The sequence below is a fragment of the Gracilinanus agilis genome, chromosome 1, assembly GCF_016433145.1.
Source record: "Gracilinanus agilis isolate LMUSP501 chromosome 1, AgileGrace, whole genome shotgun sequence".
In the NCBI taxonomy this organism is placed as follows: Eukaryota; Metazoa; Chordata; class Mammalia; order Didelphimorphia; family Didelphidae; genus Gracilinanus; species Gracilinanus agilis.
This window is the reverse complement of record NC_058130.1, coordinates 524,287,355-524,303,197: the sequence shown is the minus strand read 5'-3', so window position 1 is coordinate 524,303,197 and position 15,843 is coordinate 524,287,355. Positions and strand designations below refer to the sequence as shown.

The following is a 15,843-nucleotide window of genomic DNA, read 5'->3' as shown; positions in this document are numbered from 1 at the left end:
TCTCATATCTAAAATATATAGAGAACTTTGTCAGGTTTTTATCACATTTGTGAGCCGTTTTCCAGTTGATAAACTGGTCAAAGGATATGAATAGACAGTTTTTAGATGAAGAAATCAAAGCTATGTATAACCCTATGAAAAAAATGCTCTAAATCAATATTGGTTAGAGAAATAAATGCAAGTCAAAACAGTTCTGAGATATTATTTCACACCTATCAGATTAGCTAAAAGTGACAAAAATTGGAGTGAATATGAAAAATGGAAGCACTAATATACTGTTGGTGGAACTGTGAACTTACTACCCAGCCTTTTTGGAGAACAATCTGGAATTATGCCCAAAGAGTTATAAAATTATGTAAACCCTTTGACCCACCAATAACTACTATTAGGTTTGTTTCCTAAGGTGATCTAAAATATTGATAGTAGTTCTTTCTGTGGTAGCAAAGACTGGACATTGATGTGATGCCACATCAATTGAAGAATGGCTAAACAAGTTGTGGCATAAGATTTGATGGACTACTACTGCATCATAAAAAATGATAAACAGGTTAATTTTTTTTAAATCATAGAAAGACCTACATGAAATTATGAAGAATGAAATGAGCAAAGCTAAGAGAACATTACAAACAGCAACAGAAATATTGTTTGAAGAATGACTTGTGTGTGTCCACCTCCAGAGAAAGAATGAATAAATAGAAACAAACAAGGCATAGTTTTATATATACAAGTATCTTTTGGACAAATGATGCCTTCTCTAGTTCAGAGAAGAAGGGAGGAAGAGAGGGAGATATCTGGGAACTTTAATGTAACAAACAAACAAATAAATAAATTGAAAAAGAGGAAAAAAGTCAGTAGGGAGAAAACAACCTCCTCCTGTACCTAGGAAACATTTTTAATTTAATCTGCATTATTAACATTTTCTCCATCACTTTATTAAGTCTAGATAATTAGCAAAAAAATAAATGAACAACCCAATCATGGATTTGTAGCATTTCCTAGTTTCTGAAGTATAAATGTTCACACTAAAAATTTAATAATTGGTTGTCAAGAGCCAATTTGAGCTGGCTCCAACATACTGTAGCATCCACTCCTAAAAATTACCTTCTATTTTATCTGGCTTACTCTTGTATATGTACATGCTGTCTTCCCTTATAAAATAAGTTTTTTGAGAATGATCTTTCATTTTTGTCTCTGTATCCATAGGGCCAAGCACAGGGCCTGGTATCCACTTGGCATTTAATTAATGTTTTTAATTGTTTGTCTTTTTATTGAGCATAGGCACTGTGGTTGATGTGAACGAGAACACTGCTTTTTCCTGGCCTGTATGTAACAAATGTGGCAATGGGAAACTGGAACAGGACTCAAAAAACAGGTAAGAACCACTGATACTGTTCTTTCAGGCCTCTCTCTAAGGCAATAAATGAGGCAAGAAGGATGCCCAAAAGGAATTTGGAAAGGCAAATGTAGATCCTGTCCTCCATCCCTCTTTTTGCCAAGGGAGGGCATGTCCCATCCTGCCTATGGGATCTGACTCCCAGAAAGCTCAAGGAGATTTCAGTATGGTTATCAGGAGACACCTAAAGGGCAGGCACACTCTGAAATAGGACATAGCCTGAGAAACAACTAAACCTTTAGTGGCCCCTGGAAAAAGCTGGGATACATGTTGGTTTCTTTCTCAGCAACAAGGGCATACTGCTGTTTCTTAGGGCTCCTCCTACCTGAAAAGTGAAGGAGGAGAAATTGGGATGTTTTTGTCCTAAATACCAGTCATTTATAATCAGCCAAGAGGATAAAGGAAAATTGAGGCCAGAATTGAGAGTGAGAAATTCTGATGGCTGTACAATTTGTCCTTTAGGGGAGAAAAAAAAATCTAGGCTTTTCCCCTGGGGAGGGGGGAGGGGGGAGGGAAGACTGAGCAAAAGTCATCTGACATTGGTATTTGCTATTAAGAACGTGCTTGTAAATGAGTGCGTATACACCATGTGACCAGCAACCACAGCCCTTTTCTACTGAAGTGTCCAATAAACAGATTTAAAACCAAAACAACTACTTGTCACAGAAATTCCTAGTCTGCTAAGCTACACAAACAACTGTTCATCTGGGGCTCTCTGGCTCATTTCAGTTCATCGCCTTTCCCAGTCAATTTTCTCAACCCCTCTTTGGATGTCCTCACCATCATCAACATTTTTTAAGCACCCACTGTGTGCTGAGCTCTGGTCCAAGAAGGAGGACTGATACCGTCGCTGCCCTCAAGGTGCTTCTCCTCTGGCTGGGCAGATAAAACTGCCCTGGACACAAAAATTAGAATCTGACCAGTGCTACTGAGATCCAGGCAGGGAGGGAGAAACGGGGAAGGGTGCTGAGAGCAATCCTTTCCAGCTGGGAGATGTAAGAGAGTTGACATGGGAGCCAAATGGCCAGAAAGTAGGCAGGGACTTTTTGTGGAAAAAACATGAGAGAGATTGAGAGAGACACACAGACACAGACACAGAGAAACAGAGAGAGAGAGAGAGAGATGGAGAGACAGAGAGGCAGAGAGAGAGAGAGCACAGTCATTGCCTTTTGACCCTTGGGAAACATAAAACAGCTCCTTTCAGTAAACTGGGTTAGTGACTTTCATTAGAAGCAGAAATTTCCTTCTTGGCATTTCAGAGATAAATACAATGAGTATAAGCTACCCATAAATCTCACTGGGTTATGTATAGCCAAGACAGGAGCAAAGCTACATAAAGGCAACTTGGACTTTTCCAGGATGAGCCAGGGAAGTCCTGGTTCTCATCCCTTCGGGAAAGAACATATTTGTGCTTCATTTAGCTGTTTCTCTAACAATTATTTTTTGTTTTCTTTCTTTTCTCTGCCCCCTCCCCCCCCCCCCAATTTTTACTTTCTGTCTAAAACAGAAGGGCAAAGGCTAGGCTAATGGGGGTTAGTGGCTTGCCCACAGTGTCTGAGACTGAATTTGAACTCAGGTCTTCCTGTCTCCAAGCCCTAAGTGCCCCTTCTCCCATCATTTTCTGCCCCTGGTGTGAATTTTTTTTTTTTTTTTAGATAGCCAGCTATTCTTCTGCATTGCCCCTTCAGTTGAACCTCACTCTCTTAAAATCATCAACCCACACTAAAGTGATGGCAGCGTGTCATGGTAGATAGTTAGGAATCAATCCACCAGTAAGCACTTATTTAGTGCCGGACACTAGAGACAGAAATGCAAAAATGAAATTAGCCTCTGCCCTCAAGGAACTCTTGTCCTACAGGAGGGGACTCACAACATTTAAGTGCATCCAAGAGGTGTGTCTAGGGGCATCAAAGTGGCTCCAGACCCAGAGTCTAGAGGTCGTCGGTTCAAATCTGGCTTCAGATATTTCCCACCTGAGTGACCTTGGACAAGTCCGAGCAGAGCTCTTGGGGAAGGCAGGATTCTGGGAGGCGGCACATTCCAGGCCGTGGTGGGGAATTGCTTGGGCAGAGACACCAAGACAGGAAATGAGCGCCATATGTGAGGATGAGCAGAAGAGCTGTTTGGCCGGACCAGAGGAGAAGGGAAGAAGAGGAAGATTAGATTAGAAATCTGGGGAAGGACAGGAGCCAGGTGGCAAAAAGTTTAAGATGCCAAACCCAGGAGTATGTCTGCAAGGCAAGAAGCAATGGAAAGTCACTGAAGTTTACTTTGTGTGTGTGTGTGTGTGTGTGTGTGTGTGTATTGGGGCGGGGGGGACTAAATGGTCGAACCCGTGTTTTTAGGAGTTCTGAGGATTGGAGAGGAGGGAGGTGAGGCAGAGAGAACTACTAGGAAGGTGTGACGGCTGTTCACCTGCCTGGGCAGGTCACGTAACCTCTGTTTGCCTTTACAGATGAGATTCCTCATCTGTAAAATGGATATTATAATAATAGTACCTACCTCACAGAGTTGTTCTAAGGATTGAATAAGATAACATTTGTAAAATGCATTCAGCACAGTGCCTAGTGCAGAGTAGGTGCTGTGGGGATGTTTGCTCTCTTTTAAGGTTGTTGGGAGTCCACAGAATGAGCCAATAAATTGTATTAGAGAGATTGATGATCAGGATTAGAAGAGACGGTCATTGTAGAGCTCTGCCAGAGGAGATGGGATCCAGGGTGCAAGCAGAGTGGGGGGGGCCTTTGGGTAGAGCTTGAATGAAAGGGCTAGAGAAATGGGTATCATGTCAGTGACTTTTGTAATCTTGATTATAACCTCTATGTGGTACATGGCAGCCAATAGATTAGTAAGCTAATTACTTCTCTACTTCTTTCGTACCCTTCTCTCTCTTAACTATTACTACTTTGATTTAATAAAGTTATAAAGCTACTGTCAGCCTTATAATTTTAATTATTACAGTAGAGTGCAAAGTCAGGAAGACTTCCCTTTGTGAGTTCAGATCCAGTCTCAGACACTAGCTGCATGACTCTGGCCAAGTCACTTCACCCTGTTTGCCTCTGTTTCCTCATCTGTAAAATGAGCTAGAAAAGGAAATCGCAAACCACTTCATTATTTTTGCCAAGAAAAGAGTCAGGCACAACTGAAATGAACAACAAAAAAAGCTAGAGTAGAGAAGAAGAGAGGATAGTTAATGGAAAACTTTTCTCTTTTTTCTCCAATAAAGGATGAGGTAGGGTCTTCTATGGGGAGGAGGGAATAAGAGAAGATTTGGAACAGCTGCTATGGGGAGTGTAATGGAGAATCGATTAGGAAGCAGCAAAAGGGTTGCCTTGAGTGGAGGATGTGAGGACCTGGGTCTACATTCCACCCCCCAACCCCTGCCTACGTGGCCCTGAGCAAGTCACTTAACTTTTGAGTGCCGCCAAGCAGTTTTCTAAGACCATAAATTGCAGAATGGTTGCAGATGTGCACCAGGTGTTTCCTGTATCAATGAAATCACAGGTCTAGTTTTTTGGGTTTTTTTTAATGTTTTATACTCTAACATAGCAGATGTTTCCCCCTCAACCCGGAGTGAAGAAGAAGTGGCTTTGCAAACACTAACACTTAGACGGAGGCACGTCTGTTCCTCTGTGTCTGACTTTCCTTTTTATTGCAGAGGAGCCTTTCGCTGTGTCCAGTGCGCCCTCACCGTCACATCTCCCCTTGTCAGAATGCACCTAGAAGTGGTTTTGGCCTGCCCTTCCAGACCACAGAGTACCGTGAGAGTCAAGGTAAGAATGAACCAAATGAAGGAGAGAAGCTTGTTTACATCCGGATCTCCCCCTGGCACAAGAGAGGTGGGGCCTCCTGCATCAATACCCAAAGGGGTAGCTTTACTGTTAATATTCATTCAAATCCCAGGGAAACTTGAGAAAATACGTGTAGCCCAGCAGGGTTTTCTGTCCTACCTCAACAGACTGTTCAGAACTGAAAACAGTCGCCGGATCCCCCCGGGAAGGAAACAGGCATTTATGAAGCACCTACTGTGTGCTAATCACTTTACAAATGTTGGCACAGATGAGGAGCACTGGGCCAGGAGTCAGAGTCAGGAAGACTCTTCTTGAGCTCAAATCCAGCCTCAGCCTCTTACTACCTCTCTGACCTCCGGCAAGTCACTGAACCCTGTTTGCCTCAATTTCCTCATCTGTAAAATGAGCCAAAGAAGGAAAAGGCAAACCACTCTAATATCTCTGCCAAGAAAACTTCAGATGGGGTCACAAAGCATCAGACACCACTGGACAATTTAAATAAAGGCCACATGTGATGAAGGGCCTTTGACTTTGAGAAGATCCAGGTAGTTGCAGAAGCCTAAAGGATGATATAAAAGACAGATTCTAGATTTAACTAATATAGATAATAGACTTAACTAGACTAAAATAATAATAATAAATCAACTTAACAGATAATGGACTTAACTGGACTAATTCTTAATAGTAATAAATAAACAATAGATAATGGACTTAACTAGACTAAAATAATAATAATAATAATAAACAGATAATAGACTTAACTAGACTAATTCTTAATAATAAACTTAATAGATAATGGACTTAACTAGATTAATTCTTAATAAATAATAAATAAACTTAACAGATTATAGGTTTAACTAGACTAATTCTAGATTTAACATTAATTTTCAATACATGTCTATTTTTAACAGGAGCGCTCATGTTTGTGGGATTGTAATGCATTGTCCTGTTTTCTCTTCTCTTGCAGCTGTTGCAGAGAAGTATTTCTTCGCTCCTGATGTTTTCTTCCAGTGAGGATGGGGTAAGTACAGGTGATTAGCATCCAAGGTAAACTGATTGGATCTCTGGAACATATGTGAGCCCCAAGAAGGCCCCCTGCCCTGCAAAGCACAGCAGCTGGAAGTCTTTTTACCTTAATATTAGTAAGAGCTCTGCCCTTCTAAGGATATGTTTATGCTAAATAATGTAGAACCAAGTTAAATGTTAATAAATCTAGAGGGAAGGAAGCAAAAAAAAAAAATCCCATGGCTTCCAAGATGATCCTATATAAAAAGATAACAAAGGGTTCCTTAATAGTGCCTTGAACTCTTTGGAAAAGAATATGCTGTTCTTATAAACACAGGACAGCTAGGTGGCCCAGGGGAAAGCGGGCTGGACTTGGAGTCTCATCTTCCCAAGTTCAAATCTGGCCTCAGACACTTACTAGCTGTGTGACCCTGGGGGAAGTCACTTAACCCCGTAATTTCTTCTTCTATAAAAGGAGCTACAGAAGAAAATGGCAAACCTCTCCAGTATCTTGGCCAAGAAAACCCCAAAGCATTGGACATGTCTGAAAAATGACTCAACATCTTCTTAAACCATGAAATACACATCTAAGCTTATTCCACTGATTTGGGTTGTGGCAACTAGTTGGAGCAGTGTATAGATTCAGGAAGACCAGACTTCAAATCCTGCCTTAGACATTTCCTTACTCCCCTTCACATCCCCAACTTAAGCAAGTCACTTAACCTGTATCTCCCTCACTTTTTTCATTTGTAAAATTAGTATAAATATAATACCTACTTCATAGGGTTGTTGCAAGGATCCAGTGAAATAAATAACATTTTTAAAGTGCTTCACAAGCCTTAAAGTGCTATCTATATCAATGCTGACTAGCTATAAAAAGCCGTCCCCAAAGTTTTGTTTCAAAATGTGTTTTAATCGCTTCTTGGTCTTTTGGCTAAGATCCAGTGTAGTATCAAAATCTGTTTCAGTGCCATGAAGCCATTTATGGGACTATGACTATGAAAGAAGCCAGGGTCTCCAAAAGGGATCCCGTGCCTTTGGGACAAGACTGGATCATATGGCTTTGAAGGTCTCTTCCAATGTAATGATTTTGTAAGTTGTTTTATAATAGATGGATGTTGCAATGTAGGATTTGTAGGCAAACTTGCCATTTTGTCTACCCCAAAATACTTTAGTAAATCTTGTCAGATTTATCTTATAGAGTGAACTCCCCACAGAAAGTCTCTACATAAATCAGCGTCTGCAAACTAGTATTATTAAATACCTTCTCCAGGATAGAGAGGGTGTTCAAGGAGGACCAGCATCTCCACGGTGAGCACTCATCCTCTTTTGGTGTCAGCCACCCGGCGCACACCTGTGGCTGCAAGAAGCTGTATTGTAGAAGAGTCCTAGAGAGATGTTAGATGTTACAACCCACCTAGGAACTCCCTGGGGTCAATGAAGCACAAAAACCTTTGGCTTATGAAAATAAAGTTTATTTTAAAAAGGGAAGAAAGAAACTGGTAGGCAGGACCCTAGCACTATCCAAAATAACTCCAACCAACTTCTAAGTCTCCTGTTGAAGGAGAGCCTTCATTTTTTTCTATGGGCCCTGCTTAATCCTCCCTATACTATCTAAGAAATCCCGTGCCCCCCCTCCCCTCATGCTATCTGACTTATTCTAAACTTACTACCAATAATTAATAAGAAAGAAAGGGAAAAAAACCTCTGGGTTTGGCTGATGTATTAAGTAACTCAAAGTTATAGGTGGAAAGCTTTGAATTACCTTAGCCAATAGGAATTCTGGTAGATGGATCACTGCCAAATGAAGACTGGTCTCAGGGAAATTAGTTTCCACCAAGCAAACCCTCTACCTGCATGTCAAAGATATTCTTCACAAAAATCCTGACTTTCCAGGGAGAATCTCTTAGAACAAAATTCCTTCTTCAGCTTGATGGGAATCATAGGCAGAGACAAACCCTCCCTCCAGCTTGGTCAAAAATCTAAGAAGGAAGTGAAGTTCAGTTATTTCCAGTTGTAGACCCACAATTCCTTTCTACCCAGAATCCTTTCCCAGGGCTTCTCTCAAAATTCCCTTCCCTAGAAAACCAGACTCTTCGTAACTATATTCCTGCAATGAAGCCATGACATGTGTGGTGGCAGATCCCAGGAAACCGTTGAGGCAGGCGGGCTGACCCTGGGAGGGCACCTGACAGCCCTCATCCCAGCTGGCGAGGCAGGGGGTTGTCAAGCCCTGACATGGGAGGACTTCCCCAGGAGAAAGGGCCGATGAGAACAGCGTGCTCCGACGGCCACACAGGAAGCCGAAGCAGGCACTGGGCAGCGCTTAGAGTTTGCTTAAACACCAGAGAAGCCTGCATCATCCGCTGCATCCCAGGCCTCCGACGGCCGCTGGACTCAGTGCCTGGAAGAGAGAGCCTGACGACCGACCGTGCAAGGCCCTCTCACTGGAGTCCGATTCTTGCGCAAGTCAGAAGACATCCTCTGTGCTGCCATTTTGTTTCTCTTCCAGTCTGAAAGGCAACAACAAGGACGCGATTAAGTCCCTGCTCTGCGCCAGGCACTGTCCGTCAGCGATGTCAGACTCAGGGAGCCAGGGGCCACCCAGCCACGTAGACTGATCCCTGCGGGCCACACACGGACACAGGAAAGCGTGCCTGTTTCCTTATTTCTTTTTTTTAGTTCACCTCTTAACCCGCTAAGATCAGAGGAAAGAAGAGTATTTGAACCTGGCTCGGGCCGAGCTTGTGGAGCAGCACCTCTCTTCTGCGTGTCCCTTATAGTCCCAAGAGACGGCGGTTCATCCTTCGATCTGAAGAGGACTGATGGCATCCGGGGGGGGGGGGGTGCCTTGACTTGGGCGTTGTAGGAAGTCCTCCGCCTCGCCCTCCCGGCCACACTGAAGGCCACTGGCAGACACACGTCAGGACAGCTGATGGCCCCGGGCGCCGTGGCCGCCTTCCGTGTCTTCTGTCTGCCCGGGCTCCGAGCTCTCTACAGCCCCTGCTTCGGCGGCCTCGATGGCCCTGGGAGCCCCTCGTTCTCCTCCACCCATAGCACCAGGAGAAGTCTTCACACGCCTGGGGTAGACACCCACCCCGCAAGTACTGACAGCCTTGAGGCCTCCTTTACCCCGGTGGGACGCTTGCACACGCTACACCTTCTCAGAGCCATGGATGAGAGTTGGGTAAAAGGCGGACACCAAAGGTGGACGGGCAGCCCCGAAAAAGGCTCAGCAAGCCCTCGTACCAGAGATACCCCGTACACCAATAGCACCAAAGTGCCCTCCTCATAAAACATCGGCATCCCTAATGAATTGGAGGAGCTAATCATATATATATTTAGAAAATAATAGAGCCCATGAGGGATGCTGTTGTCAGACATCACAGAATCAGGTGATCATCAGGCTAGGGGCCGAAGGGACCCCAGATGCCATCTAGCTCTAGCACCCCACATTTTACCAGTGAGGAACCCTAGGAAGATCACAACTCTGGGTGTCATTCAATCTCTTCTAAATGAAAGGTGAAAAACTGTCTCTTTGGACTATAAGTGATACTTAGAACAGAGGTGTTGGCCCCTAGAACTGCATGTGGCCCACAAGTTCAACCCAAATGTGATTAAAATGGGATTCCTTCCTATCTGATTTTAATGTGTTATGTTAATTTTTTAAAAAGTTAAGTAACTTGCCTATGGTCATTTAAATAGTCACAGAAGCAGGATTTGTTTATAGTTTTCTACATATTTTGTTTATAATTTACTTATATACATATATCATTTATATATAATTTCTATATATACATATATATCCTTCAAGAGAGTATAAGCTTCTTGAAGGCAGGAACTACTGATTTTAATTTTGTATCCCCTGTGCCAAGCGTGAACCACTTTGGTGACCAGGACCCTGACAGAATATTTGTAAATATTATATATAGTCCTGGGGGAAGGCAGAATGTGTGATGACTTTTTATGCCATCAAATATGTTCTTAGAATTCTAGGGCAGTGGCTCCAGTCATTATTCAAATTACCTGCCAGAATTCTAGGTTGCATTGACTAATGGGGCGTCTCTTCTGTGAAGTTTAGAGACAACTCCATTGGAGAGGCTCTCTGCCTTCAGTTTCAGTTGTCTGCCGTATTGGCCGTTTCCCTTCTCTAAAATTGGTGATTCCCAGTTTTATTATATTAACAGCATCAGATTTTGACCCACTCTCCCCAATCTAGATGTGATCTCCTATTCCTATCAACTAGTGACCAGGACTGATAATACTTTAGGATGACACAATATTTGGTTTTAAATTTGCATTTTATCTAATCTGTCAAGTGTTTCACAGTTAGGAGTTGTTATTTTGGACACACTAAAGGGCAAGCAGAATTATCATCATCCTCAAAAATAGGGGACTCCTGACCCCTCACCCCCTTGGGTACTTACTGCTGGCTCCAGTTTAATTTGGGTTTTGTACACAGTGAATTCTTTCCTATCCCAATGTTGGATGCATATATCAAGAATGTACTTGATAAATGGTTGCTTGGTATTGGTTGATTTGGCCATAGGGACTCAGCAAGCATCAGTTGAGTGAACCATACAGAAATTAAAATAATTTGCTTTAATGTTATTGTATAAATACCAGAACATAGAGAGTGTGTACATTTTCTTTTGTTCTTAGAGTTTCCATATTGTTTTTTTTTGTTTTGTTTTGTTTTGTTTTTGCATTTGAACAGGAAATATTAAGTAGGAAATTAGGGGCCATTTATAAAGGGACAAGAGAAAAATGATAGAGAACGATTGGTTACTGTGCAAGGTTAATTGACTGTAATTTAAAAGGAAGAAGAATCAGTATGAAAGCTGGCAAATTAGGTTCTCAGGGATATCTCCCCTATAGGAATATGTGAGGAACAAAAAGTTCAAGGTCATTCATCCTCTATATGAAGATATAACTAAGGAAGAGCATCATCCTTTTCCTTGAGAAGTTATATAGAACAAAACTGTTCCCTTCCTATATGCTTTCCTTCTGGAGCTGAAACCAGAGGATGGGAGGATGAATTGGCAGCAGTTCCTTCCCACCCACCTGGTTCCCTCCCAATGGCGGCACTGTCCCTCCTCCCAACTATTTTACAATAAATTCTGCAGCTTAGGGGGCAGGGGCTTTTTCATGTTTTCATCAGTAGGCCCAGCACAGTGCCTTTCAAGTAGTAGTTAACACATATCTATTGAATTGACCTGAATTTCTAATTTCCCTTAACCCCAGATTTCCTGAAATTTTCTGAAACAGAAGCAAAAATAACAACAGAGAACGGAATTTTACCTCAGATCTTGCTATGGAATGATGCAGAATCAGTGACATCTATTTCTAGTCTGAGTTCCCTAAGCAGACATTTGTTAGGGCCAAAATGTGGAGTCATTTCAAAACGGAGGGCCCTTGTCTTCCCTGGATCTCCCCACAGTGTGCAGGGGGCCTTGCCAGCGTCGTAATGTCAGCCTCTAGTGATGGAGGAGGATAACATTCTATGGGTTTGGGCTGCTAAGGGTCCATATTCCCCAAAACCTTTAAAAAAAAATTCCTATAACTACCATAACAACACTCCCTGCAATATGTGTGTGTGTGTGTGTGTGTGTGTGTGTGTGTGTGTGTGTGTGTGTGTGTGTGTGTGTGTGTGTGTGTGTGTTTGGTTAATGGGTCATTGTGTCAAGTTTTATGCCTTTTACTATCTCGTATCTGAGTCACCAGGCCAGAGTCTGAATTGGCTAAAAACTGGACGTGTCAGGGCTCCCATTGTGCTATTAGAAAGTGGTTTTTAGCTTTGACTTTTTGCAATGGAAGAACAAACCTGCCTGGCCACGTTTACCCAATTCCCATTTCCTAAGAGCTTCTCTGTGTTTATCCAAAAACTGCCCGAGAGGCTGCCGTCTGTCATTATGTCCTGGGTGGCATCAGTAAGGGAATAAGTGATCCCTCCAGCAGAAGCCATTTGATCACCAACTACAGACTCCATCCACCATGAGTGACCTCATACCCCCAGGTTTGACGTTTCCAAATGAAGCCGTATGTCCTGTCTTGACCCAAAATAAAAAAAAAAAATTTAACTTTTTTCTAATCATGACTCAGAAAATCGGCTGCAAATGTCTGAAATCCTATGCTGTGTGACACAGAATGGCTCCGTCCAACGTCACTGTCGCAGTAAGTGCCGTCGATATCCTAATCTCTATTTGCAGCGCGTTCCATGTTTTTTCAGAGGGTTTTCACCTCTGTACACCATCTCATCATTTTCTCTGCTCTCTGCTTCATCTTTCGAAGCAGCCGAGACAGCAGAAATAATGATGGGTTTGGGAACAAAAGAACCAAGTCCAAACCCCCGGCGTCGCCCCTCAGGATCGGCGTGACCTTGGACTCCAATCCCAGTTTTGTCGTTCAGTCCTGGCCAGCTCTTCGTGCCCCACAGACCGGAGGGGCTTCTGGCAAAGCTGCTAGAGTGGTCATCATTTCCTTCTCCAGTAATAATAATAACAACAACAACAACAACAACAAACATATGTATGGAGCATTAGCCATGGACCAGACACTATGCTTTAAATTTTACTTTACAATTATTATCTCTTGGGATGCTCACAACAACCCTGGGAGATAGGGGCCATTTTTTTGTTTTTGTTTTTGTTTGTTTGTTTACAGATGAGGAAACTAAAGCTAAGAGGTTAAATGACTTGTGTAGAGTCACACAGCTAGGCAATGAAGCTGGATTTGAAATCAAGCCTTCCGGATTCTCTAGGTCCCAAGCTTTGTGTACCTTCATCGGATGGGGAGATTGAATCATAGTTGATTGTCACTGAAAGAATTATTAGAATTAACATTCTCTGGAGATTGTCTATTGATTTCTGGTTATTTATTAGATAGTGAAAAAGGGTTAGAGAGAAAAAAGGCACCTAATCACAAGGCCAATTCACACTGGGTCTCCATTTGTTCCTCAAGCCAGGAAAGAGCCCCCAATGGAAATGGATTCCTGCACTGTGCATAAGCCCCATCTGACGCGTTCTGACCCCATAGACCACGCTGGCTGCCGAGTCTTCTTGGCAAAGTCCCTGACTGCTCTGCCATTTCTTCCTCTAGAACAGGGGTCGGCAACGTATGGCTCTCGAGCCATATCTGGCTCTTTTGAGGGCCAGATATGGCTCTTTCTACAGGAGCCATAAAGTCAATTTTTTTCAGGTGCTGTTACAGGAGCACGCACTGTTACTGTGACGGCTCTCAGGAAATTACATTTTAAAAAATGTGGCATTTATGGCTCTCACAGCCAAAAAAGTTGCCAACCCCTGCTCTAGTGGATTAAATGGCTCCCCCAGTCCCCCAGCTGCCACCATTCATTGTGGACCAGAGTTCTCTGCCGCCTTCAGAATCAAATATAAAATCTCTGTAGCATTTAAAGCCCTCCATAAACTGCTCCCCCACTTTTCCAGTCATTCAAACCTTAGCACACACACATTCTCTCTGTCTCTCTCCCTCTCTCAGTGGCCTTCTTTATGTTCTTTAAATGAGATCCTCATCTCTCTACTCTTTGAATCTTCTTTGGCTCTCCCTGATGCCTGGAATGGTCTCCCTCCTCCACTAGGACTGCTGGCTCCCCTGGCTTCCTTCAGGTCCCAGCTAAAATCCCTCCTTCTCCAGGAAGCCCACCTATCCTAATCCTTCTTAATTCCCCAGCCTTCCCAGGAAAGCATTTCCATGTTGTCTCCTTTGTAACTTGTTTATGCACCGTTGTTTACATTTTGTCTTCCCCTTTATCTTTCTCCCAAGCTCCTAGAAGGCAGGGACAGTCTTTTTTGCCTTTCTTTGTACCCTGGTGTTTTAGCCTGATGCCTGACACACAGTAGGTGCTAAATGAATATTTATTAACTGGTTGACTAGCAGAGCAGGCTCTCTATGACCGCGAAGATTTAGAAAGATGCTCCCTAAGAACTTGGAGGTTCAGTGGGGGGGGGCGGTTTGAACCAAAATTAAAATAAAACAAAATTAAGCCCCAGCTATAGCCTAGATGTGGCCAACAGAGCAATACAGATTAATCCATCGTGCTTATTAAAAGCACCCACTGTGTGTAAAGTACTAAAGGGCATGCATTCTTATTCTGAGTTATTTATATATATGTAAATATGGGTAAATATATTTACTATAATATAAATATATTTAAGTAAAAGGTAAAATTTGCTATATATAAATAATAGCATGGTATTATATATAAATATAAAATTTATGTATTGTATGACAATTTATATTTTATTTAACTTGATTCTAAGACAAGGTAAAGGTTTAAAATGAATATATATGATATTTAAATGTTTAAAATGCATACATATATAAACCCATATATACATATTTGCATATGTATTTTTATATATTTCTATATTTTTATATTCCATACTTAAGCCTATATATATATATATGTATATATATATTGAACCCATACCTTCTGTCTCAGAATCAAGAGCAGGAAGGGCTAGGCAATGGGGGTTAAGTGATTTGCCCAGGGTCACACAGCTAGGAAGCGTCTGAGGTCATTTTTTAACCTAGGACCTCCCATCTAGGCTTTGCTCTCCATCCATGGAGCCGCCCAGCTGCCCCCTATTTGGTTAAATTTTTGCACAAAAGAAATCTATTTCAGCAGGGACAACGTAGGAATTCACTTTGCTTGACTATGCCTATTTATGACAAAGATTTTTTTCTAAAGTGGAGGTAGGAAGATTGATTTTTTTTGTTCACTGAAAAAAATACAATTTAATCTTAAAAAATCAACGTTTTTTTTTTAGGATCGCCCCCTCATAGGTCTTCCTGGCTCTGCCATCTCTTTCCAGGACCACCCTTTATAATGTGACCAGTCCCCTTCCCTGCCCCAGGCCCTGGGGAGGCTCCCCTAAGCCCCCTGCTTGGTGCCATCCGCAGGAGCTCCCTCAGCACTTTATTCTCCTTTCTAATGGGCTTACATGGGGCTGGATAGGTTGTCTCCCTCTCAAGGGCCATGGGAAAGGGAGGAGAACATTTCTGTGGTGCCCCCTGTGTGCCAGGCGCTGCGCTGAGCACCATCTCCCTGGAGTCTCCAGAGGCCTCTGGGAAGAAGATGCTGCTAGTAGCCACATTGTAGAGTGGAAACAGAAGTCAGGCCACTTGCCCAGGGTTACACAGCTTCTAAGAGGCCTGATTTGAACTCAGATTTCCCTGACACTGAGCCCAGAGCCTAGAGCACCCTGTTCCACCAGCTGCTCCCCAAAGACAGAGACCCCATCGTCTTAATTTTATTTATTTCAACCCTTCCCTTCTGTCTTAGATACCATCTGTTCTAAGACAGAAGAGCGGTAAGGGAAAGGCAGTGGGGGTTAAAAGACCTCCCTGGACGGAGAGCCAGGCCTGGAGACAGGAGGTCCTGGGTTCAAATCTGGATCAGACCCTTCCTAGCTGGGTGACCCTGGGCAAGTCACTTAACCCCCATTGCCTAGCCCTTACTGCTCTCTGCCTTGGAACCAGAAACAGTACTGATTCTAAAACAAAAGATAAGGGTTTAAATAAATATTTTTTAAAAAGAGACTTCCCGAGGGTCACACGAAAGGAAGTGTCTGAGGCCGGATTTGAACCCAGGTTCCCCACCCCCCTCCCAAGCATGGCATTCCATCCCATAGCTGC

The 15,843-nt window shown here is 42.9% G+C and overlaps 1 protein-coding gene across 1 annotated transcript in view; it reads left to right on the top strand.

Moving 5' to 3' along the window:
• The window catches only part of SPIDR (scaffold protein involved in DNA repair), a 590,496-nt gene that overhangs the window by 570,614 nt on the left and 4,039 nt on the right, over positions 1-15,843 (top strand). The window contains exons 18-20 of the mRNA XM_044682801.1: positions 1,279-1,372; positions 5,049-5,163; positions 6,149-6,202. Coding sequence (XP_044538736.1) covers positions 1,279-1,372; positions 5,049-5,163; positions 6,149-6,202 — 263 coding nt within the window. The remainder of the gene's footprint in view (positions 1-1,278; positions 1,373-5,048; positions 5,164-6,148; positions 6,203-15,843) is intronic.